Source organism: Camelus dromedarius, chromosome 6, assembly GCF_036321535.1.
Source record: "Camelus dromedarius isolate mCamDro1 chromosome 6, mCamDro1.pat, whole genome shotgun sequence".
NCBI lineage: Eukaryota > Metazoa > Chordata > Mammalia > Artiodactyla > Camelidae > Camelus > Camelus dromedarius.
Window position 1 is genome coordinate 53,938,937 of NC_087441.1, and position 27,471 is coordinate 53,966,407.

General features: G+C 38.9%; 1 protein-coding gene across 6 annotated transcripts in view; it reads right to left on the reverse strand.

Annotated features, from left to right (window-relative positions):
- Positions 1-27,471, reverse strand: part of KLHL32 (kelch like family member 32) — a 186,663-nt gene that overhangs the window by 134,051 nt on the left and 25,141 nt on the right. For all 6 annotated transcript variants that reach the window (XR_004138209.2, XM_010983909.3, XM_010983914.3 and 3 more), the window contains exons 2-3: positions 12,170-12,257; positions 3,758-3,938 (exon numbers count right to left, since the gene is read on the reverse strand). Coding sequence is in view for 5 of the 6 variants with exons in the window: in XM_010983909.3 (XP_010982211.1) it covers positions 3,758-3,938; positions 12,170-12,192 (204 nt within the window). In the remaining variant the exon portion in view is untranslated. The remainder of the gene's footprint in view (positions 1-3,757; positions 3,939-12,169; positions 12,258-27,471) is intronic.

Consider the following 27,471-nt stretch of genomic DNA (forward strand, 5'->3'; position numbering starts at 1 on the left):
TTTAAAAAAATCATTACTTGGCTAAAGAATGTGTTTTCACCCTCTCATTTAAAATGTTGATAATCATAGGGAGCCATAGTACTTTGTGCTCAGCTGTTCATTATTCATATTTTAAGTAAGAAACCTGACACCAACTCTCAGATCAACGTAAAGGAACAGTTTACATCAAAACTGAGGCCTTCTCCTCACTCTCACTGTCCCACGTTTCCTGAAGCATAACAATTACTTTAGCTTTGAAATAATATGCCAGGTATCTGAATACAGAGTATAAAAATCTGTTTAGGTCAAAGTACCTAAATTAATTTAAACAGATCACTAGAAAGAAAAAAATCCATGAAAAATTTGCATATTTTTATATGCAGGATGTTAAACACTGAAATATACATGAAATTCTCTGAGAATTAAAAAACATTTTTTTATTCACTTAATAAATATTAATTAAGCACTCATTAAGTCTGAGGCAACATTATAAGCATTATGAGAGATATAGAAATTGCTGAAACAGGATACTGTTTCCAGGTGTTTCACTGTGACAGAGCATAAGACACAAGGAAGACAAACATTATTCTAGTTAAACTAGCATGTGGTTTGGAGAGACTATTCCCATGGGTCTCTTACATTTCTGCATGTATTGTGAGTGAGGCACCGACTGTCCCAGGCTCTGAGCTCTCTTTTCAAGGATGTTTCTATAGCAAACAACCTTGGATGACAGACCAGTATCTCCCTTCAAGGCAAATAGCAGTTTTGCTTACAATCCTGGGAGATGCCATGTGACTTGCAGAGCCAAGGGTAGGCATGCTTACTGTCCTGTACAGTAATGTTTGCCTCCAGAGCAAATGACAGACATGCTTCCTACCCATTATAAAAGATTTGAGTTCCATATGCTCAATGATCCTCTCCTACAAGGCAACCTACTTTGTGTGACTTACGAGTTTCATGTCTTCTAGCAGCAACTCTGAACCTATGATAGACTAACATGCTAGTTTCAAACTTGGGGAAATCACAGATCTTTCACAGTTCTTGACAGTGGTACGTTGCAACAATGGCTACAAGTTCTTCCCCTGCCTGCATCCGTGTCCTTTGGTATACCTTCTTACACCGACTCGGCTCAGCCATGTGACTTGCTTGACTAATGGGACCTTACTAAAGAGGACACAAACAGAAGTTTGAAAGGTATCTGTGCATTGAATCTAGCCCTCTTGCTGTTTTGAGAATTTAGATGTCACATGAAAAGGTCCAAACAGGTTGTCTGTGAAAAATACATGCCCAGTGTCCCCTACAACCCCAGCCACAAGCCAGCCATTCACCATATAGGTGAACAGGGCAAGCTCAGACCATCCAGCCTCCAGCCAACTCTCCAGTTAACTGCCGATGTGTGAGTGAATCCAGCATAGATCAGGGAAGTGGGCAGACCAGAGGAACTACCCAGCTTCTAAGCTTTGGGGCGGTTTGTTATGCAACAAAAGTCAACAAAGATACAGGGTATAAGGCAAAAATGACTTCCAGTATAATAACTACATTACAAGTTCCAGAGGGTTCAGTCTATGTCTGGTTAAATATTGTGTAACTACAATACTTAGAACCGTGCCTAGAAAAGAGTTAAGTGCCAGTGGTTCCAAGTTTGTCTTCGTTTCTCTATCTGAACAGTCAATACAGATATCACTGAAATTTCACCTCACAAGCAGGTCATGAGACTGAAGGAACTGTGTCTGAATCCAGCAGGGTACATAGTTAAGTACGAAAAGCACAACTTGGTCCTCAAGGAGACAAATGCTCCAGTGTGTGAAAATCAGCTCTCCTACTTAATATCTGGCAGTCCTTGAGCAAGTTATTTAAACATACTGCACTTTAGTTTCCTTACCTGCAGAATGGGAATAATAAAGCTTTCTTCACAGACTTTATAACATTGGTGTTATAAAGGAGGCACTCTGTGCATGACATACTACAGTACGAGGGGGACTGTGGTAAAAGATGAAAAACTTGGAGGAGCAGCCAACACTGTTAAATGCCAGCAACAAGGGAAGTGCTCTCTGGTACTCACACAGGTGCACTTGCCTGCACATTCTCTCTCTCTCTCATATACACACATGCGCAAAACCAAACCTCAGATTCAATCCAAAAGCCAACCCACAGAGACCTAAGAGGAGAGAAGCTAGGTACCAAGAGGGCTGTATTATGGTCTACAAGAAGACAAAACTCAATTACATAATGTGCACGGGTTACATATAACAAGCCAAACTACGTTGTTTCAAGAGCCCTTCAAGTAATATAAGCTTCCTGGAAAACTAATGCCTGACAATGTGAGAGTGTATAAAACGTACATTGTATTAATGAAACTAGAAGATAATTTTACAGATATTCTGCTTCATTTCTGCAGTTTAGAATTCAATCCCTACTTTTAATTTTAGAGAGATATTTTAAGTAATTACTTCCTTATTCTCTATATTACCAGGTTTCATCACATTTAAAACACTTTTTAAAAAATCTTTCTTTTATGATTTGGCATCTTGGAACATTCTCTTTAACTGCTAGATGGCAATTGAGTACAGTTAATATTGTCTCTTAAACATCAAAACACAAGATTACTGTTGAAAATTTCTAAATAAAACCAACAAATCACCCCAGGCTGGAGTTAGTTTCTGTATCATTTTGAAAACATCGGGAAGGAAAATTTTTTAAATTTACAATTAAATTTATACTGTCATTTATACAGAGATTGTATGCTATTATGTTCTGAATCACCAATTAACTGAAATAACATTGAAAAGCAAATTAAATAAGAATTAAATAATACATATTTAGAAATTTATATATCAAAAATTTCTGGTTAATAATTGTTAAGATTTTCATTCTTATACCCATATAAGAGGTAGAACAAGATGCTGGTTAAGTGTCAGACATGGATTTCAATGGAAAATCTGCCACTTTGGAATTAGGTGACTTATTATTTAACCTCTGAGTTACCTCAAATCACTTAACTTCTGAGATTCAGTTTCCTTGCACATAAAATGGGGATTTTTATAGTACGTGTATATGTTTATAAAATGGATTGTTGTGAGGATTAAATGAGATATGCATATAAAGTCCTTTGTCCACCACCTGAATCACAGGAAATACTAAATAAATTACATCAAATTTAGATATGACCATACTATACACTTTCACCTTCAACAACAACAACAAACATCATTACATAGTGTTGGCCACTGGAAACCAAACTCCAGAGTTCTACTAAACAAGACTACAGTCTTCAGCTATACGAACGCCCACGTGTTGACTATTAAGATCCTTTAGGCAATTCCATCTCTGTCCCTAGGGCAGAGAGTTGGAAAGCACTAAGACAAGAACATGCATAGAAAACTAAAAAATCAGAAACACCACATATATTTAGGGACTTTTCAAAAAATAAATTGTTTTATGGATTGTCCTTTTGATCTGGAATCCAGAAACACCCTGCCCCCAGCCTGCACCCTTTTATGGAGTACTACATGCCACACTTAAGGTGGTAAAGTGTCAAAGACCTCTCGGCTCCAGTGCACAGGAGTGGTCTGCTCTCCACTGAAGGGACATCCAGTGTCCAGCCCAGGAAGGATCCCAATGGGGCCCCAGTCTCAGCGTGGCCTGGAAAGCTCCCCAGTATTCACAACTCTGGGGGCTATTATCTAATTGGCTGATGGCTGTGCGACAGTTCAGGAAACTCTGTCATCCTCTGTTTATTGACTATCTTAAGAGAAACAAATAAACTACCTCGACTTACCCGGAAATAGTCACTGCAGGCTGCTAGGACTGCCTTGTGAGCGTGGAATTTCTGTTCCTCAGCAATCAGGGTGACATCGCAGAGGATGCCATCACTTCTCTGCTGATTCAGTGCCGCCAGGACGCTATCATTGTGAGATTCCGAGTGGCAGAGCCTCTGGCCCGTCAGCATTTCTTGAATACTGCGAAAGAGAGGGATCAAGTCAACATTCTAGCTCTCACCAGCCCTGGCCACCCGACACGCCCTCACTCCTTCAACAGCAACTCAGGGAATGTGGACTCCAGCACCTACAGTAGTGTGATCTTTCTAGTCCCTCATTCCCTTCTCTCCACCATCCTCTTGCTTTCCTTTTCTCTAATTCTCTCTTTTCCTCACCCCTACGTGATCTTTCTCTTTCCTACTACTCCCTCTCCTTCAGAATTTGTGTTTGTGTGTGTGTGTCCATCTCTGTCTGTGTATTGGCCCATGTCTACAGGCCTGTGAGCACCTGCTTCTGGGCCCCTGTCCCCTTGGTAAGTATATATCTCTGAGTGTAAAGCTTTCTCTGGATGTGTGTCTGGATGTGTGTACATGTGTGCATGACTCCTTCCATTCTGGGACCCCCTCCCTAGCTCCCTGATTCCTTTTCTAGCTTTGTACCACCTATGTGGGGTCAGCACAAGTTCAGATCATGATCACTGCCATGCACTGATCCAACACAGAACCCACTGGACCTGTGTGGCTCACCAGAGATACAGGAAGCTAGTTACCAAGTCTCCCAAAAGACACAATACTCTATTAATAAATAAAACAAAACTGAGCAAATATTGGGTAGGGAAGACAGGACTGCTAATGACCATTTCATTTAAAAAGCCATTAATTAAACCATAACAGCTCATTATCAAATTTTGGAAATTATGCACCACTAAGAGAACATCAAAAGAAATGCCATTGTAAATGAAAAAACTTAAGGCTGAAAGTAAAATATATCTATATGATCAGCCTGCAATACCAGTGCGATATCATTGTACTAGACTTACGAATGACTATGCAATCTATTTTCTGTTCTATTTTGTGAAATTGTGAAACTTACCCTTTCACTCCATACCCCAACCTAAAATATTCATTCCATGTCCTTTCAAAATTCCTGGGTGAAACCCCAAATCTTCCTAAAACAATGCAGAAGTCACACTATAAATTCCAAATACAAACTGAACTTATTGACAGTTTGAACAATTTCAGCTTAGATACATGAAAACCTTCACTGCATCCAGAATCTCAGGACCAGCGCTGGACTAAGACGAGTGAGCTGCACAGTTGTAAGTTACTCCCAGAATGAAAATGAGGATCATCCAACCCAATCATCATTTCTGGCCTGTGGACTCTTCTTAAAACTGAGTAAAGATACCAAAGGGATGAGTGCGCTTTCTCTCTCCCGTCCTGACAACTGCTGTACCCAGTCCCACCCTCCGAGTGAGAAAGAGCCCCTCAGGGGAACCAGGGAGCCGCCACCATCCTAGTCTGCACGGCTGCTTTACTGACAGGGCTCTGCCCAGCCTGTGGTGCCAGCTGGCTGGTAAATGACAGTTCCGCACGAATCACCACCTTAAGGTAAACCAAATGCTTCCTGTGAAATGCCAGAGTGCAGCCAGTAGGATTTATCGGACATTTTTGAGTGGGGAGCCTCAGAAATGTCAGAACTATTGGGGAAAAAAAAAAAAACTTGACAGGAGGTGATGACATAGGAAGTTCTCGTGGGAAGATGGGAGGATTATTTTCAGCTGAAATGCAGCAGTGAGTTTTGAAATGGTGACTGTCATCGAATATTCATCTAGTGGCTCTAGCTATAGGCAGACTTTTAAAGTCAGGAATTGAAAACCACACTCAGAAGCATAAATAATACGTATACAAATTGCAGTGCAAAGCCTAGAATGGAGAATAATTAGCATGGCTCAATTAAAGAAATGAAGGAATAGAATAGTAATAGAAATATGGTATCAGCTAAGTAAGCTTTAGGCTAGTCTTTGAAAAATACTTCCTAAAAGAATAACATTTTTATATATTTTATAAACGCAAAGCTCTTATTATGTTCCATGAATTATTCTTAGTGATTTAAAATCATTACTTCATGTAAACTTCATAACAATCCTATGAGGCAGGTATTATCTCTATTTCACAGATTAAAAAAAACTGAATGTCCAAGATCAGAAATTTTGAGACCCTATCACCATGAACATAACAATGTAATTCATCTTCTTGCTTAAAAAAATAAAAGAAACAAAACAAAACCAAAAAATGATAATCTCTAAAGAAGATCTCAAAAATCTATGCTAGAGGGGAAAAAACCCCACTATGTCCATATTAATTTTATACTTATATTATGCACAGTTAATCTCAAAATCAAAGTTACCATTGAAAAATAATACACATTAACATAATAACATGAGATAGTAATAAGACATGTTTGAAATCATGCTTCAAACACATTTATCTTTGCACTTTGGGGATAGAAAATAGATTTTAATTATTATAATCTTAGAACATTTATCTGAAACTCTCATAACTTTTCTCCCTTTTAATATCACGTTAAATGCTAAATAAATGTATTTTGAAATTTCATTTGTAATGGAACAGAAGAATACATTAAAATAATTGCCTTATAATGTTTCCTTACTCATTTTCCAAATATAGAGCCGCAATGCATGTCCTTATTATTGAGACTGAATCAGTATTTGCATTTCAGAGATCTATTAACATTGAATAAATCTTGCCAGGGAAAGAGCAGCTGTAAACTGAAATTTGGCAAAGGATTAAGGGCTCAGCTCTGAAACAATTGTGATGCCCAATTTCACAGAAGCATTCAGTTGGGCTTGAAATATTCAAGCTTAAAGAAAACAGCATGCTAAATATTTAAGGCAACACTTGGCACAAGATTCCAAATATTTTGGAACCAATATGTTACAAATCCTTAAAAGCAGAAACAAATACTCCAACATTTGGCAAGAAGTAAAAGCCTATTAGTCAACAAGTCATTATTGTATTCTGAAAGTAACTTCCCACTCAACTCTCAGATGTGAACCTGCAAAAGATCTCAATCCTCTGCATGCTAATGCACAAGCAGCCAAGGCACACAGCTGGAAGGGCACCGGCCCATGTCACAGCGCCCACAGTTGTAAACCGGGGGGGAGGTGATTCAAAGACGACCACGAACTATGTCTAAATTAGGGTGGGGAGCAGACACATGCTTGCAAACGGCTCCTTGGCATCAAAAACTTATATACAAATTAGCAAACAAAACCTCCCAACGTACATTAATGTCCCTCCATTATTTGGGAAGCAGAGAAGATGGAAGAAAAAGCATATTTCTAAAACTTCCAAAATTACTGGAAAAAAAACAAACAAAGAAACAAACAAATAAGACCCCATAAAACAGGAGCCGCACTTCCCAAGGGTATACAGATTTGAGTGTCACCCTAAAATTGGGAAAGGTCTTTCATGGAAGCAATAATGCCACCTCAAAATTCACAAGTGAGTTCAGAGGCTAACTTGGCTTCTTCAAGACAACCCAATCCCCCTTCCTCCAAGGAATCGCTTAGAACTGCACTGTGTCCAACACAATAGCCAGTAGCTACATGTCGCTATTGAGGACTTAAAATGTGCGGAGTCCAAACTGCAGCGTGCTGTTAAGTGGAAAATGCACACTGGATGTCAAAGACCTAGTGTGCAAAAAGAAATCCAAAAGCATCTCATTAATATTTTTATATTGATTACATGCTGAAATGATAATATTTGGGGCACACTGGATTAAAATATATTGTTAAAATTCTTTTTATCTATTTCTTTTTAATTTAAAAAAAAATATGTCTACTTGAAAAGCTTTAATTATATACACGCCTCACATTATGGTTCTATTGGACAGTCTACAAGTTTCCTGGGGCTATGTTCCTCATTTCTTTCCACCTCAACCCATCAGGCTGCTGATGCATGACTGTTCCTGAATCTCACAGGGCCCAGCCTCTGCCAGGTACAAAAGGGAAGCCCCAGGCTCCCTGAGCAAGAAATTGCTTTTTAGTGATGCCAGGGAGCAATGATTTGATTGGCCAAATGTCAGCATCCAGTAACAGGGAGATAAATAAATGAGGTCTCAGGAGACAGGACTATTCATGACTTCAAGTCTTTAAGTTTCATTCTGGAATTGATGGTAAAAACTAAAAAATCAAATGCAGAGCATGATGTCCATAACATGGTGCACCTTCCAGTGAAGGTCCGTGCTAGTGCAAATCGCTGCTTCAAGTTCGTAGTTAACATTTTTGATCACAGAAATCTCTCAGGGTCTCATTTTCGTAGCATACATTTTGACTGAGTTCAGTCAGTTTGTAAGATGTAAATTCCAAAACAGCTGTCAGATTTTTAAACATCTGCATTTCAAATTTAAAAATTCAAGTCAATTTCTATATTGATGTTTCTTTAGTATTTAGATATACAAAATATATGCAAATGGTTTTCAAGTAAGGTCGCCAATAAGGGATTACATACTTAAATATCAAAAACAGTCAAGTAGCATAAAGATCCTCACTTCCTAAATAGACTACACAACAAAGAAAAGGACTGGACAATACTTTACACACTAAAGAAAAGGGCTGGACAAAAAACCTGATAATACTGGAATTCTACATGATTGTATCAGTTCAGTCTATTGATAAACTGTACCTTAATCACTTCAATTCCATAGTCAAAATATTTTACTACAAATTAAATCTATTAATATTAAAACAACCCTATTTATTTAAGTGGACAGGCTGTTAAAAAAAAAAACCCAGCATGGAACTTAATTTTATTCTTTACAGAACACTTTATAATATTTAAATGCTTTCAAATTAATGCTAACAATAGCAATGATCAAAATAATAAGCAAAGAGAATACAATACGTTTAGCGAATGATCAAGTAATAATGAAGACTAAGCAGAAAGGATCTTAAATATGATAGTCTTGTTTCATTCCTTCCTACATTCACACAACAAACACTTACTCATCGTGTGCCAGGTATTGTACCAAGTACTGGAGATAAAATGGTGAACAAACCAAACTCTGTAGCAGCCCTCACGGAACCTTCAGTTTAGTGAGGTGGTCACACTCTAATCAAATAATCTGGTCTCCCTGAAGAAGCCATGCTGCAGCTGCAGGGTGAGAACAAGTTACCATGGCAGAAAGGGAGGAGTTTTCCACACAGGGAACAGTAGGTGCTCTGATCCTGTGGTAGGAGGGAGCATGGCCCTTACACAGAGTCTACAGAATGTTCATGGCCAGAACCCTGAGGACAAGCGTGGGCCTGGTTGCAGGATCTGGAGCTCAGAAACAGGTCTTGGATAGAGGTGTAAAACCAATCTGCAGAGAGAGGCTAATGGAAGCACAGCTGTGTCTCTAGAACACAGCAGAGAGATAACCAACTGTCAAAGGTTGCTGAGAAGATAAGAAAGATTGGATTCAAAACATGGAAGCAGGGCTGGGCTCCGTTGTGGGAAAGCACTGCCTTTTGCATAGCAGGAGGGAGGGAAGTGGAACAGAAACACGTGTTAAAACTCTGGGTATTTTTTGGGCTTGTTGAATCTAGATTTATGGGAACCAATCTCCAGTGGACAATGTAGGCACAGAAACATGGATATGTGGGTTCATCTGGGTTGGGATTTTGTCAGGTAAATGCATCAAAAATGCAGAGAGCAAGAGATTAAGGATTTAAGGATTACTATTAAAGATTTTAAAGAATGATAGGATCTAAACTGGATAAGAAGGGAAATGAAGGAAGGAAAGGGTAGATGGATTGGTAGAACCTGGCAGGGCCAGTGGGTGAGGCATTATGACAAGATCAAAGTACAACCACCATGGGGGTAGGCAAACTGACAGGCTAGAAGGGGAGGAGGTCCTGGTAGCAGTAAAGTGGCTGGTGTAGGAGAAATAGAGCAACTGCTGGGGATGGAAGACCCATGGTGCGGCCATGGGAATAGGTGGCTCAGTGAGGGATAAGGTTTTTGGAGTTGAGCAGGTTGAAGATCTAAGGTCACAAAGTCAGACAGATCTTCTATGCAAGCACTGAAGGCACTGGAACGTTGTAAAGGGTTTGTGGTGAGGAAGAAGACTGTCAGCCAGGTGCCATGTGCTCAGTGAATGAGGGGAAACCACCCTGCCAGCCGTGGAGAGGAGGAGGGGCTGGAGAGAGCTGAAGAGCACCACCCTCAGAAGAACCTGTCCTTGTTGTTTTGCTGTTGTGTAATAGGGAAGAACAAAATCTGACTCCATATCGGATCTGTTTCCTTTACATTAGCCTTTGTAGCTATTGCTTGTTAATCACTAAAGGAATGTTGCCTATAAGCTTAAATTATACATAATGGCCCATCTCTAGGAACCCTGCCTCCCAGGTAATGAGCATTAAGCTAAAATACCTTTGTTTAGCTCCCAGGAACCATCCTGACCAGGCCCACCTGTGAATGACTGCAGGCAGGCAGAAATTAACACATCCCCTCTGGAGGGTGATTGGAACCAGGAAATGTTTGACTTTACGCCCTCCCCTTTTAGTATAAAAGAAGCCTGAAGTCTAACTCAGGCAAGATGGTTCTTTGGGAAACTAGTCCACCATCTTCTTGGTCTACTGGCTTTCTGATTAAAGTTGTTAATAGTTGCCCCAGCACCTCGTCTCCCGAATTACTGGCCTGTCGCATGGTGAGTAGAAATGATCCAGAAGCAAAACTATTTCCCAGGGTGACAACAATTTATCTACCCCTGCCTAAAACACAGGAGATGTGAAGAAATCATGTCAGCACTTGAAAAGGCAAAAAGAAGTGGTGTCTCAGAGGAAGACAGGTCTGAGTGAAGACAGGAGGTGCTCGGAGCTTTTCAGAGTGAGGTCGATGATGCAGCAGGGCACATACGTGGTCCTGGTGCAACAGTTCCACGGGGCACAGAGGGTTGAGAGGTGGGCAAGGGAGGGTCTATGTCGCGGCAGAGAAAGAAAATCCATCACAGAGACGATGGTGCTGGGGAGGACAGAGTGGGATCGCAATTCATCAGTAAAAGCAGAGATGGAAGATTTAAAGTAAAAAATCATCTGGGGAAGAATGCAAGTGGATCTTGGTAGCTAGACTTAGATCTCCTGGCTGAGGTGGTGGCAGACAGATAGCACGGTCTCTATGTGCTAACCCAGCTGGACGCTAGGTCCTGAGCAGGTTTTCTCAACCTCAGCGAAACAGACATTAGGACATTTTTTGCTATTGTGTGGGTGTGGTGGTGTCCTGTTTATTGTAAGATGTTTAGCAGGATCCCTGGCCTCTATCACTAGATGCCAATAGCACCCCGAATCCTGGTGACAACCAAAAATGATGCCAGATTTTGCACAATGTACCCTGAGGGCAAAATCATCCCCCTTCTAGGGCAAAAACATCACTTGGGGAGCACAGAGGCGCTATACTAGTGGGAGCAATGCCTCCATTTCTGAACACATTTTTGGAACTAGTCACCTCTATAGCTTCAGAATCATGGAAAAGAGCTGGTCTCATTATTTCACAGACATACCCAATTCTTCATATTTAAAAAGAAGGTATTTCTCAGGCTTATCACCTCTCTCATTCCTTGATTTGAAGATCCTTTTGACTGTTTCCTCAGAGGATGATGAAGACTTGCCTCCACAGAGAATATTCAAAGGAATGCCCTGCATTTTCTTATTGATTGCCCCTGAGTTTGGGGAATGTGCCAAGCTCCTTCCTGCCCCAGGGCATTGCCCCATGTCATTGCTCTGTTAAGATCTCAGATTACAGAGCACTTCATCAGGAAGTTACTGCCTCATTCTATCATCCTTCAAAGCACTTTTCGCAATTACATTTGTATTGTTACTGGTATGATTTGTTTAATATCTGTTTCCCCCCCTAGAATATACATTTTATGAGGGCAGGAGCCGTATCTGTTTTATTCACTGCTGGATCATCTGCACCAAGTAGTTTTCTTGGCTCCATAGATATCTGTTAAATAAGTACTAAAAGAAAATCTTACGAGTATTTTGAGGATATGTATTATACTCCCTAAAGTGATTGCTTTAAAGGGGACAATAGTCATATACATGCAGAGTTTTCTGGTTATTTTTTAAATCATATACCTTTATAGCAGTATATCTTTTGTTTGAGGGAAATTAGTATCCTAAATTAAACCAAAAAAACATAAAAAGAAGTATCATTCAAAGAATCATAAAACATACCTAGGTTTGGCCAGTAATTAGATCTCAGCGGCTGGTCCTTAGGCTAACATACTAAACTCACACAAACTCGGACTGGTTTGCTTAATTACTTCAAATACACGTTGAGCCCCTGCTCTGTACTTGGTTTGGAATGTGCAGTGTGACTATTTCAGGGCTCACAACACCAAGCAAAGACGAATCCTACAGGGCCGACCTGAGGAAGCGTTCAGACGGCATTCTCCAGCTGGGTTCCTCAGGATCTCAGCCTTAGAAGTTTGCAGAGGAATCAGCAAGCATTCCAGCTGAATAAAAAAGACAAGAAAGAAGAGCACAGTAAGCTAAATGCAAAAAAAGCACACTCCGGGCCTTCGGGATGGTAATACTTTAGAATCCCAAGGAGGCACCTTGGAGAGTTTTATAATCAACATATAACAAGCATTCTGCCTGCATGCTCTCTTAATAAGCAATGGTTCAGAATGTTTTTAAGTTTTAAAGTGTTTTCACCTTATCGGAACTTCAGGGATTAAGAAGTAAAATGTGTTTGAGAACTGATAATAGCTAAATTAAGAGTTACAGTAAAAATTAATGCATCAGATGACCAAAGGGAAAAATTAAGATTTGATCAAATAAAGGTGCAAAAGCTAAACCACGCATACTAGTTGACTTCTCCTTTATAACGATTTTACTTTCTTTCCAAAGATGCATATTAGTGAAATTAAGTTAAAATCAAGTATGTCTTGCTAAGTGCCTACAGAAAGATGATTTTCTATTCAAAGGAGCAGATTTCTAAAAACTAGATAAAAAATAACAGAGAGAGGATGAAAATTAGTAGGAAATGGAAAACAGATTCTTATAGGAGCTTTGAACTTAGCATAATTGGAAATATGTCATAGGATGACGCTGTCAGGCTTGAAATCGCTCCTTGGCTACGTATTCATTCAATCCCACCCCGGGCTTTGGTTTCAATCACTGATGTAATTCTAACCAGAAAAGTAAATTATCTGAATAGTCTGGGTCGTGGTCTAGGACTATGCTCTACAACCCTCATTAGAGGATCTAGCTCCCATTCTTTAATACATCCAAGTGGCAAAATTTATTCCAATTTGGACAGTCTCTCTATTGTCTAAGTTTTCTTTTGAAAAGTGGTAACAGGGTGAAACATTTATGAAAGGAATATGTTAAGCTGTGCCTATTTCTGCTGATTTATGTAAAAGAGAGAGCTATGATTTCCAATCTAACTAAAATATAGTATTTGTTATATTTTATTCAAACCCTCATTGGTATGACTATAGTAATTGATGTTGATATATAATAATTTGCTTAAGATTCCACTGTTATTAAAATCACATTATTTCAAACATTTTTTCATACAATTATATTTATTTCTTATTTTCTTTAATTATTGAAAATAGGATGTCTACACTATACTATACATTTATTTCTAATCTGACAAACCTAAAAATGAGCATCATTTTTAATTGATCCATTACGACCGAGCAGGAAAGAGGCTCAGAGAAATTAAAGCACATTGTCTAATCAGCTAAGAGACTTTCTTAGCAACCTACCACTGCCACAGAGTCCTTGCAGAAACTGGGTTATAAACTCCAGGCTCTTACAGCCTAACACAAACAGTAACAGACACAGACACTTGAGATTTAACATGGCAAAAAAGGCTGCCTCTCTCTCCCTCTTCAGAGATGGCCCGCACTCTGTCTATGGAGTGTGTATCTACTTTTAGTCTGAGCACCCAACCCCGACACCTCATGGCCTTTCTCTTGCCTTTCAGTGTGTCTCTCTGAATAAATCTACCTTTACTCAAAATAATAAAAAATTTAAAAATTAAATAAATAAGTAAAATAAAATGGCAAAAGAATATTTATTATTACAGAGAGGTAAAAAAAAAAAAAACCCTTACTCTTTCTAAAGGTCTAATATTTTTAAATGTTTTCAATAACTCGGTGAATGTAGAACAAGAATCCTGAAAGCTAAAATAATCTAAAATTAAAGGACACATTTAACTTGATATTTTTCAGACATTCCAAACATGACAATTAAAAAAACATAAAATAAATTAAATTCCTGTATTATCTGAAGCCCAACTCACTACATTAGTTCTCCTCAGAAATTATCTAATTATAATCTGCTCCATTCTGCCAAATTTAGTGAAATGAACATCATTTTAAAGGTGAGTTACAACGAGTTAAAGGATGAATCAATCATCCCTGAAAATTATTGTCATTTATTATTTACCATTTTTGGTACATATTATTGACTATTTACTATATGTTTTTATATAAATTATATCATTGGATTATAATTTTATTATTATATAAGTAATATTTGTTTTTACATTTTGTTTATTAATATTAATACTTTATATTTTAAGGTTCCTTTACATAAAGCGTGTCTCGTAGCCAGTCAGACCTCTTCCTTCTCCTCCTCCCGTCTCCTTACACTTTTTCCTGGGCCTGGGATGTGGATTCTTTCCTACCCCAAGGCTCTCACCTCTCCCCATGAGCCCAGGGAGCTCCAGGCCAGCCTCCTGCCTTTTCCCTCCCCAGAAAACAGAAGTGGATTCAGGGCTGGGCCATTTTGGTGGGACCATAGAAAACAGAATGATAGGGGAAAAGGCTAGAGTTGCTCCCTAGGCATCCAGCTTTTAGGGCTGCTCACTCCCCAGTAGAGATATAATCACATTTAGTGCAAATCCTAAGGGTAGTGTTATGTGGGACTGAACGCATATGAGGTGGTCAGATGGTGGAGCATCTACAATTTTCTGAGCCTGCTGGCATCACAGAACTAAATCATCCTGTGAGTACTAGAATGTATTCATCTCAGCCCCCCACATCCACAGACCTAAAACTACAATATATTCTCCACCAAGTTAGCCTGTGTGGTCACTGTGCAAAGAACATCAGACCAGTCTGTCTACTTCCATTTGGGGTCAATGCTACTCCCAGCTTTGCCTCACTTTAGGGACCAGGGCTCCTGAAGGCTGAGATCTGTTCCCTTGGCCCACTTGTTCCCGAATCAGGGTCCACACAGGTGTCCCCTCTAGTCCTGAGCATCCATTATTTAGCCCAAGCTCAAATGAAATCACTAGGGACTGGCCCCCACCGTCAAAGTTGTAGACTTAGGGCAGAATTCAGATGTAGCTTGATCAAAAACACCTCCAAAATTGTGGAGATGTTTTTCACTGATTCATAAAATAAATATTTCTGGAGGAACCACTTTATGCAAGACCCAGAGCTGTGTTCCTAAGATACAGTAATTAATACATGAGTTCCTCCTTTCATAAGGCTTGTCATGGGCCATAATGGACAGCAAGGAGTGGCTTGAGAATATTTTAGCCTTCACAATCAGCATTAATTTTTCTCAAAGCCATCTCAAATAAGCATACTGCCCAGAGCACAGCATGCTCTGCTCTGCAAACACATCCTCAAGACCAGTTTCGAGCCCTTCCCTTCTAAACAAGCTGCCCTCAAGCTCCATCCTGGCCAATGCCATGGCCTGTATAATTCATTTTTTAATCATATTGGGATAAGTGCAAGGGGCTTTAAGCACAGTTCCCTCATCTTAAAAATAGTCATATCCACCTCATAGGGATGTTGTGAACCACAAGGATGGTTTAACATATGCAAATCAATCAATATCAACAAAAGAAAAGACAAAAGCCACATTATCATCATAAAAGATGCAGAAAAAGCATTTGATAAAATTCAACATCCATTCATGATTAATAACTCTCACAAAAGTGGGTATAGAGGGAACATATCTCAATAAAAGCCATTTATGACAAACCCACAGCCAACATAATAATCAATGGTGAAAAGCTGAAAGCCTTCTTACTAAATTCTAGAACGAGACAAAGATGCCCACTCTCACCACTTCTATTCAACATAATATTGGAAGTCCTAGCCACAGCAGTCAGACCAAAAAAGAAACAAAAGGCATCCAAATTGGAAAGGAAGAGGTAAAATTGTCATCATATGCAGATGACATGATACTCTACAAAGAAAACTGTAAGAACTCCACACAAAAACTATTAAACAAATTCACAATTCAGCAAGATACCAGGATACAACATTAACACATGGAAATCTTTTGTTTTTTTTACACTAATGATGAAATAACAGAAAGTGAAAAAAAATCCCCTTTAAAATTGCATCAAAAAAATACCTAGGAATAAACATCCCCAAGGAGGTAAAAGACTAATATATTGAGAACTATAAAACATTAATTAAGGAAACTAAAGACAATTCAAAGAACTGGAAAGATTTCCCTGCTCTTGGCTTGGAAGAATTAATATTATTAAAATGGCCATACCATCCAAAGCAATCTACACATTTATCGCAATCCCTATCAAATTATCCATGACATAGTATGGAGGTTGTTGGAAAGGTACCAGAATTCCCAAAGGAACAAAAGGCAACCTTGTACTCTTTGGCTCATTGTACAAGGGTACTCACCAGTTTACACAATCAACCTCTCCCCAACATCAAAACCCCTCTGGCTTTCCATCTGAGGGCTGGCATCTGCTTTCCCTCGTCAGACATTAACCTGACCAACCATGCCAAGTACTTTTCTCCTGGGCTTTGTACATGTCTGGCACTAACTCGTTGGTTGGCTCAAATTAAATATCCCATTCAAAAGAACTAAACTCTCCCCTTCAGGGCTTGGTAAGTTTAGTGCTGGTGTCTAAGGAGAAATCTTAAGGTGTAGAGAAGATGAGACCAAGTGTCAGAGATTCCCTGGCTTACTTGACCCTGACCAGTCTCCTCACGTTCATGAACTTGGTACTCTGGTAGAGTGAACACCTGTTCTTGCACCTGCCTGGCCTCCAACAAGGTTCTGTTGGTATCAAGCACCTCCCACCACCTAGCCTTGGCTGATGGGTCTAAGAGTATGGCCTAACCCAAGCTGAGCCAATCGGAGCTCTTCTCTGGGATTTGGAATTGGAACCACCAGCCTGCAGATCAGTTGGGCCGTTCAGCTGCAAGTAGAGAACAATACAGGAACTGATGGAGGTGGCTCCCTTTATACCAATCCTATCTTTATTATAAATGTTTATATTTTGTTCATCATTATCGTTGAAATTTACATTAAAATAGTATTTATCTTGATCACCTAATTTTTTGGTGCCCTCTAAAATTCTACACCTTTCTCATTTCATCCTAGATTCAGCTGTTTTCTGCCATATGGATTAGGAAACCAAGAAAGCAATTATGCAGGAAAAGAAATAGAAAAAGAAACAAGCATACAAAGAAGAAGTTAGAAGAGATGGAAAGAGAATATTCTGGATTTTTCACGCATTCCTGCCTCTGAGGGTATATGAAATTACCTAGATTTTTATAATAAATTCTTTGTTTTATTTAGGCTAACTCAACTGAGGGTTAAAAGATGCCCAAGAAATTCAATTAGGGTCCTACAAAAGATTTTACTTGTGAAAAAAGGGGGACTCTGCTGCTTCATAAACACAGAGAGACACATATATTCATTTATTTTGAGCTTATCTGAAAGCCTAACCACCATTTAAATTTTAAATATTGCTTCTATGAGAAAATACACTCCAAGAACTCCCCAGAAAACATGTTTAGATAACTAATATTCACATTTTTGTGACACTTAATGCTGTCTCCACTACATTCTTTAAAAGGCCAAAGACCTGTAGATTCAATTTTAACTGCTTTTTCACACAAATTCATTATATGAAGAGGCAAAATAAAAGGTTTATGCCCATGTCTCAGTGGTCAACTACTGAATGTATAAAATATTATTTTGGTAAACAGAGAATTTATTGACTTCACTATACATCATTTAAAGGCAAGAAACATATTTATTAAAATCGTTAAGAAAAAAACTTTAAAATTTTAAGTATCTTTTGATCAGATTTTCAGCTCACCTTAACGAACTTGAGAAGGGAATAGGGGATTTTCCTCCATAGCACGACTACTGTACAAGAACAAGGTGGGCAGAATTCTTTACATTTATTGGTGCAGAGTTTGGCTGTGGTAATTCTCAAAATATGTCATGTCCCCCAAAAGACTAGTAATACAAATATCAGTCCTTGTGGTTAAAAGTCCAACCAAATAAATTTAGTCTGCAAACACAAAATAAAGCAAATATTTTATAAAACAGAGCTGGGTTCCCTTATCAACCTGCTGTCATGACAGCTGACCCATCCTGGGCAACCACTCTGGGCTAGTTATTTACCTTTTTCAAGTCTGTTTTTTCATTTTCTGAAAATACAAATACTAGCACCTGGTCACAGAGCTGTACAATACATGGAACATACCCAGCTCAAAGACTGATATGTCGCAGGGCCTCGTTATATATATAATTAGGAATCACATGGTGATATGCTTAGGTGATAGGTATATAGGGGAATCTTTACTTTTGCTTCACTTTTTGCTAATGCAATTCACATGCTAAGAACTAATTTTTTTAATGCCAAAAATGTGTATATCAGCAATCCTCTTGGGGCTGTTCTCAGGACCCCTGCAGCCTGGGATGATTCAGGACCCCACTCCAAGCTCTCCAGCAGAAACGAGCACTCACCTTGGGAAATGAGGCAAGCTTTTCTCGAAACTACAGCAATTCTTTCACATAATAGAAATTATTCACTGGCCTCACCCTTAGGGAATGTTCATCAGTGGAATCGCTGCTTTTACTGGTGAGTTTCTTTTCAAATATAGTCTGACTGGTAAGTAGCATTGATGGGGGTTGTACCTTTATAGTTTTTATTTTTACTTAAATGTTTCAAGGTTGTCAGAGCTTCACTTAGACAAATTTTTTAAAGTGAACATTAAAAATACGATATTCTTAAAGAAAAAAATATCTTATTAAGCCATAATAAAGTGAAAGGGAAAAGAAACAAAAGTAAGTGTCATATAGGTCTGACTTGATTACATGGAAAGAAGACCAGCTAGACTAACCTAGGTTAACATGATCAACAAACATAAAATACTAAAAAATTAATTACTGGAAGCACACCCATTCTACTGATATATAAGAAATTGATTAATTCTCACTATTATAATATATTTGTTTAATAATGTTTTAGTATTACACTCCTTTTAAAAATACTTGATTTTTTAAATTATTAGTTATTTGGATCTCAGTAATTTATAGTAATTACAGGGAAATATCACCACTTTTTAAGCAGGCAAAAGTAAAATGCAAGAGATATAGGGTAGTTTACAGTAAGAAAGCCTAGAGATTAAAAAAATATGAATTATAAATCTTGACCATGAATAACTTGTTACATTAAATGATTCTTCGGTATACTCAAGGGCTTGTTGATTCTAGTCAACGAATTACACCAAATTAGTAAGTCTTGAAAGGAAATGTTGCTTCTAAGCATAAAAGAATTAGGACGCATACAATGGGCCCCATCATTATTTATTTATATATTATATATGGTGATAATTTATCTTTAATTCTGATTATTTCATAAATTGTTATATTTTCAACACCAATAAATTGGTATATTTTATCAATAGTACATCATCCTGTGGTGTGTAATAAATGATATTAGCTACCCCTGTAGTCTGAAAGGCAAACATCAAGGGTACCCCACTGGCATCCTTTCCTGTTTGGAACATTCATTCCTGAAGGTTGACAAGGATGCTTGCTCTTTCAGAGAGTGAAGACACCTACGCTCTCCCACCAAATAAAAAAGACGTGAGATGACTTAACTCTAACAGGAAAGGTCCAATGTATGATTAAAGCAGTTTTCTACCTGAATAGAAATTCAGGCCAAAAGAACACAATTGTCCCCTTCTTACAAAACCTTACTCCCTTTTAATATGTAAAATAAAAGGCATAATCATTCAGAACATATTCCTGAGATCATAACCTTAAAGCCTTTCTATTAAGCAGCTGCTATTCTAAGTTTTAATTTAAAATAATTATCAATAATAACCACTTCACCTACTACCAGAGCCAAAAGCTTTCTGTGACTGCTGTTGTATTAAGAGGCACTTCACATGCATGACCACATTTAATCCTCACAATAACCAGCTGTGGAAGACATTATTACTTTCATTTTATTGATAAAGAACCTAAAGGTAAGTAATTCACACAAGGCACAGGACTAGGAATTGGTAGCGTCAGGGATCAGAACGTAGTCTGTTTGACTCCAAACCTTATACTCTTAATAATTCTGCTCTAATCCCAAATTTTATAATAAGTCATAAAACTACTACTTTTGAAGAAATACCTAAAATCAAAATATATCAATTATATGAAAATTATAGAAGAAAGGTAGTAAGTTCTCCTTAACAATATAAGCCACAAATAGGTATATAATGATACACTGAGGATTTCTTATAATTCTATAGTAGGGCAAAAAATCAAGAGGCAAAAGGCTATCTTTTTGCAGGTGGATTTCACCAAAGGTCACCAGGATACATACCAGTATAAGTTGGCCCAGCACAATAATCCCAGATAAATAGATACTTATAATACGAAGAGAGTAAATTCTTTTTTACATTCTGGAACACACTGAATCATCCATTGTCTTGGACAGGGCAACGTGAAGCCACATCTCACGTAGTTAGGAAAGGAGAGCCAACATCCATGCAGTCTATGAGAGTCCACGCAGTACAGCTTCAGAGTCTTCCACACTATTCAGTGCAACACTTGACATATTTGAAAGCATCTAGTTTAGTGCTTGGTACACAGTGGTGCTCAGTAAACATAAGTTTGACTCTTATTCCTCATCTCTTGGATGGAAAGATAGAGGGCACACTGTGCAAAAGTGTGGATAAGAGCAGAGCTGGAAGAGAAACCAAATGTGTTGGAAGACAGTCAGCCTCAGACAGACTCTAACAAGATGAGGTTAATAGGGCCCGAAAATGTTCTGTAATGAAGTGTAGCTTAAGAGTCACGTGAGAGTAAAAAAAATTTTGCTGCTATGAATAGTTCTCAGAAGAGCATGAGATACAAGACAATTCATTAATGTTTTCAATAAATAATTTACACATCAATAAGAAAAAGATGACTATATCCATAGGAAATAATGGACAAAGAGCATAAATAGGCAAATTACCAAAGCAGAGAAATAAAGGAAAACTAAACATACAAAAACATTCACTCCGTTCACTATAAAAATGTTAGTCATAAAAATGCAAATAAATTAACAACCACTTCCTTCCAATCACATTGGCAAAGAACGATGATGGCTAATGGGATCAAGGAAAATGATGCTCACATACGCCAGCAGGTATTTAAATTGGTACAATTATTCCAGAAGGCAATTTGTAATTACGTACCAAAGGCCTTAAAATGGGCAAATCCTTTGATCTAGGAACTCCACATCTAAAAATCTACCCTATGGAAATAATCAGATAAATGTTCAAAGGTATATGTACAAGGGGGTTCACTGCAGTGTTGTTTATACAAGCAGAACATAGAAGCAAACTGTACGCTCAGGGATGAGTTAAATAGCATATATCTGTCAGCGGAGAAACAAGCAGAAATTTTAAATGACAGTGGAGAAATTTACTTTTAACATAAATAATACTTACATATTTAAGAGAAAAGTAATAAATCACTACTTATCATATTACTTGAAACCACTTTTGTAAGAACATGTATTTTAAGTGTCAGTAATGATTATTGCCATGTGAAAGGTTTTTCATAAACATTGCTTATCCGTATTTTCTAATGTTTCTACAATAAATTTGTTCTTTGTATGTATGTAATTAAAAACAAGGGTAACAAAAAAAGGAGGTTTCCATTTGTGTCCTAAATCCAGCACTTACCAACCATATAACTTGAGGCAACTCAGTTAATTCCAAGACTCTTGTTTCTTCATATATAAAATTGGTATAAACTATACCTCTCAGGGCCAGTAGGAGAATAAAACTAAAAGCAAAGGCACTTTGAAGCTATAAAGTACTTACTTGATAAACATTGGTGTTATTACTTGCTGACAGAAAGTCCAATAAAAGACAACCCCATAAAGAAGCTGGGAAAATAAAAACTGACTGCCTCTCGGGTGACATTAACAGACACATGGGGAAATGCCAGTCCTCCCCCACCTGCACAGGTCATCACGTGTGTGGAGTGCAGCGCTTCTCACTGTCGTGTTAAAGGGAAGGGCGGGTGATGATGTAGACGACAGGAAAACCTTTATTAAGCACTTGAGAAGTGTCCAGCACAGGAACACTTTCCATATCTTATTTAATCCATTAGGCACTTTACTATCTCTTTTTATGGGTTAAAATATTAAGGCATAAAAAAGTCAGTTTGTTAAGAGCCACACAACCAGTAGATGGTGAAACCAAGCTTCAAACCCAGCAGACTGATTCAAGTCCACCCTTTCAGCACACCTAACACGAATACAGGAAATGTATTCCAGGACACAGTCACATCCTCAAGTGCTGAAGAGATCAGGACCAACAGCCACAGGCACTGAGTACCAGGACCAGAGAGTGAAGGCAACATCGACTTCCTCTGACTCAATACGAAGTTTCCAAAGATCTAAGATGCACAACGACTGAATAAGTAACTACGCACGGTAATATCTCCCTCAACGGAAGTGAAAACATGGGCCCATAGCATATTCAAGGCTGTTCTGAAGGGAACTCAAATGGCCCTGGGCCTGCCTGACCCATAGAAGCTGACAGCTGGGGATTAGGACCTGCAACCACCAGGGGCAGGTGTCTCCCATGGAGGCCCCCGCTATGGGCCGAACTGGGTCCCCCAAGTTTCCATGTTCAAGTCCTAACCCTCAGTCCCTTAGAATGTGACTGTACTTGGAGATAGACCCTTTAAAGCAGTAATTAAGATAAAATGAGATTATATCGGTGAGCTCTAACCCAGTATGAATGGTGTCCTTTTAGGACGAGATTGGCACACATGCAGAGGAAGGACCATGTGACGACACAGCAAGAAGGCTAAAGAGGGAGGCCTTAGAAGAAAGTAATCCTGCCTACACCATGATCTGGGACTTCTAACTTCCAGAACCAAGAGAAACTAAGTTTCTGTTGTTTAAACCCAGTCTGCGGGACTTTGTTGTGGCAGCAAGGCGGGCCACGGCCCAGCACCAGCAGGTCCTTGCCCCGGCTGCTCTCGGGCCATCACTCTGCTCCAAAGTGGAAATCAGTCTTTTCTAGCCACTGCTGACATAGTCTGCCAGTCTCCTCCAAGGTTCTAAAGCTCACAGGCTGTCCCACTGACCACCTTACCTCCAGGTCTGGGATGACTGGTGCTCCCCTCGGAGCTGGATCACAGGTGACTCTCAGAAATGTCAGCCTCGGGGGACCCTTGGAGCCTGAGACAGCTGCCTCTCCACCACTGCTTGCTTGAGTAGCTAGCTCCTGGCTTTCACTTATTCAGTCAGTGCTCACCTTTCTCCAGGTGCTAAACCTACCACTCTGAGAGGACATTCCCTCTGGGAAGTGGCTCACACTCTGAGGGGTATCGTTTGTTTGTTTTACAGGAGCCCTTCCCTCCCCAAGTTGCATGAGTGCTGCAGGGGCCCAAGCAGAGAGGGATGAGGGTGCAGAGTGTGGATGCACAGCCTGGTCACACACTGAAGCACCTGCCACCGCCCTGAACAATGTCTCCAAGGTCAAGCTGTGGGCACCTGTAAGCCTTCCGCACAACTTCAGGTGATTATTTTCCTCAGGTGTTCTCCAAAGCTTCCTCCCAGCAGTAACCCCACCAGTTTGTCACTTATGACTGCAAATGTCTGCACCCTTTCCAATGCAGTCCTCTTCTGTGATCTACCCACAGAAGGGAAGGGGACACTGCCCAGCTCCACATGCTGGGGGATGTGGAAATGCAGCCCCAGCCAAAGTACCCAGGCACATGGCAGTCAAACAAATGTAGGCAAAAGCCTTTATCCATCCAATCATTTCAATGCTCTGCTTCAAATTATTGCAATAAAAGTCAAATTCCTTAAAAATGGTACCCTCACCAACATTTCCTGCCTTCTGTCCTACCACTCGACATCTTGTTTTCTGGTCACAGTCATGCAGATCTACTCATCCATACTGAGCTATTCTCTCCCTTCAGGACACTGGTACTTTTTATGCTCCTCTTCACCTGATTAGCTCCTATTCATCCTGCAATTCCCAGATGTCACCTCCTCTGGGAAGCCTTCCCTGAAGCCCCCTCTCCCCCAGGTCTGAGTTCATTAATCTCCTACAAGCTCCAATAACATCTATGCCTCCACATTCACAGCATAAGCAGCACTCTAAATAATTACTTGTTTGGGGAAAGGGAGGCAGAAGCTATTGGTTCAGCCTCCTTTCCACCTCTAACCTCACCCCAAGGTCTTTTAAGTGGGATTACCATTCATCTAGGGATCGTCACAGTTTTGTCTGTTGTCCTACTGTAATTACTAATTGTAGCCCTCATTTGTTCTCTTTGGTTTCCCAGTTTGGCTTATAAATTATTTGGTCACCCTGTTGACACAGGCAGGATCCACATCTATCTTGCTCGCTGTCTTGAATCCCCGGGGACTACCATTATTCTCACAAAATTCCCCAACGTAGAAAACGTAGAAGTATAATACATCTCTGTTTTAGAATGAAGAGCATGAGCTCCTAATGCCAGCTTATTTGCATATATTGAATCACAATGTTTTAGTTTATATTATCAAAATTCATGCCCTAAAAAGAATAAAATGCTTCACTGAATATCAAAAATTCCTCTAGCAAGAACAAGGGTGAAGTATCTAGTCACCGTCATGAATATAGCTGGAGACTTTGGGAACCAAACTAAAATATAATGTTTAAGTCAGTTCTTCCAGTCACATTAACATGCCCCTTTTTCAGCTCTTACTTTAATTTAATTTTTAGCTCCGTCACTCCTCTATGAATAGAAACATAAAATGCTTGGATCAGTTACACCACCTTGTCAAAATAACCTAACCTGCAATTATAACATCCTAAGGTGCTTTTAAAAAATGTTACCATGAAAACTTTTTTATTAAAGAATTTCTTATAGTTCTCACACCACTGAAAATTAAACCATCCATTTGCATCTTTACAGATGGCAAAATGTAGACCTTGAGTGTTTTACTATATAAAAATTATTTGTATGATGAAAACATTATTATATGGAACAAACAATGTGCTACATTTATGTAATTATTTCATTAGAAAATTCTGTATTAAAAAGTTATTAATCAGTGAATGAGCATTCTTCTCTGATTAATGATTGCCTTCTAACAAATAGAAAATATACAGTTTACAGTTCTCTAGCCTATGACCTAGATGCAATCCAAACTCCACTGTCAAACAGAGAAACATTCTTACTGTTAAATTTTAAAACATGAACTCTTCATTCAAATATTTACTAAAGGCTTAATATATTTCCAATAATCACTAAACAAGAGGTGGCGACAGACACAAAAGATTTAAAAATAGTCTCTGCCCTTCAAATAGCTTATAATCTACAAAGTGCGGCATAACATCCACATTTGCATCACCCTAGTAGTATAAGACATTACGCATTTTATTCAACTGAGAGATGTACAATTTCTTCTCATTTTAAAACTTCTAAAATTGAGGTTGTACCTCAAATTGATTTATTAATTAACATGCTGATGTACTGAAAAGCTGATGTGTATCTTACATCTGCAAGAAGTATTAGAACTGGGGAAGTGGGGGAAGGGTGTTGCTCAGTGGCAGGTAGAGTGTGTGCTTAGCATGCATGGGTTCAATCCCCAGTACCACCGTACCACCATTAAAAAAATTAATAAACCTAATTACCTCCCCCAGCAAAAAAAAAAAAAAAAAATGTAGTAAAGTAAGAAAAAAAAAAGAACTGGGGAAGCACTATAGTTCAAGTATCTAAAGCAGGAGGCAAGGGGTACATGCACTATTGCATTTAATTCTTACATTGATCTAACATTATGAGAATTAAATGGATTCATTTTTTTCAGAAGAAAAAGCAGAGGCCCAGCAAGCTGAAATGCTCGAGGTAAAAAAACAGGGAACAGTGAAGCTGAGACTCAAGTCCGGCTCTGTTACGCTCTGCTGCACCACACTGTCCTACCAAAGGCAAGATGGTTGTCAGTCAGAATAGTAGGGGAAGGTGAAATGGAGGAGCACCGAAGGATGCAGAGAGAAAGCAGGAGGCTTTCCAGATGAAAACCACAGCATGCTGAAAGATACAGAGGCTTCCAAGTTATGCTTTTATATAATAAGAACCCTGTACCAGCTAGAGACACAATATAGACATGTGTTCAGTCTGCCATCTTTAACAGGAAGCCCATTCGGTAAGTTCCATTTTGATATCCATTTTACTAATTAGGAAATTGAGGTTTAGAAAAATTAAGTAACTTCACAAAGGTCACACAACCAGTATGGGAGCTGGGGTGAAAACTTAGGCAGTCTATCTCCAGACCCACCCTTTCTAACCAGTAAGCTACTCTGCATCTTCAGCTAGTACAGGGTTCTGATTTTACAAAAGTATAACTCAGAAGCCTCCGTATCTTTGAGTGTGTTGCACCTCTCATCTGGAATGCCTGTTATAAACATGCTAATTCTCTCAGACAAAATATTTGGTTTTCCATAAACACACAGATCTGACCAGGCTAAGTAATAAACCATTCACTAACCATCTTCTCACTCACTCATTCAACATTTAAATAGCATTCGACATACGTAAGGAATGCACATAAAGAGTAAGATTAAAATGACTTTGTAAAACAAAATGTTTTTTTTTAACATGCAAGTGATAAAAGCTACCACTTCTTAAAGCATAATTTTCTTTCAAAAAAAGAGATATAAGGTAGAAAAAAGTACGTGGGAATGAGGTTAAGTTCCTTCAGCCACGGTGAGCTATGCATTAAAGGATATCATAACTGTGAATTACCAGTAGGGACCATGTCCTGCTCATCTCTGAGTTAGGAGGAGCTTTGTTTCCAGAAGACTTGCTAATAAATGAATTGTTTATAAGTCATTCTTGTTGAGGGGGTTAATGGACTTTGACCACAAATGCAGACGTTCCAGACCCCTCCAAGAACACTACTCTCTGTCGTTAATATGCACTCCAAGTCTTTTACAGAATATACACATAATGTTAACCACTTCAAGATATTAAAACCAAAAAGAAATCCAAATTTCATTTTCATTAAAAAACTAATGTCACTTTAAAACTTTGGTGCAACATTGAACAAAACAACGAGATGTGACAGAGTCAAGGGGCATTTAGTCTGAGTGGTCGTGGAGAGCCTCTGAAGACATGAAGTGCATCTGAAGCATCAATTTTACAAAGGTCAAAATACCGAAGAATATTCCCAAGTCAGAGGCCAGAAAGTTTTCTACATTTTGTTTTGCGATTTGAGACATGTTTTGAATCGGGACATGACTTTTCGGCATGAGTCAGAAGAGGAGGAGGCGAGTGGAGCCTGTTTTCTTGCCTCAGTCAATAGGCCTGGGTGGGCTCAACAAGTGGGAGGATGAATCTCGGAGAGAAGAGTGTGGAGGAGGTCGAGGGGAAAAAGGGCTGTCAAATCCGTCATGTTTGATATTTCACAATGACTGAAGTAGA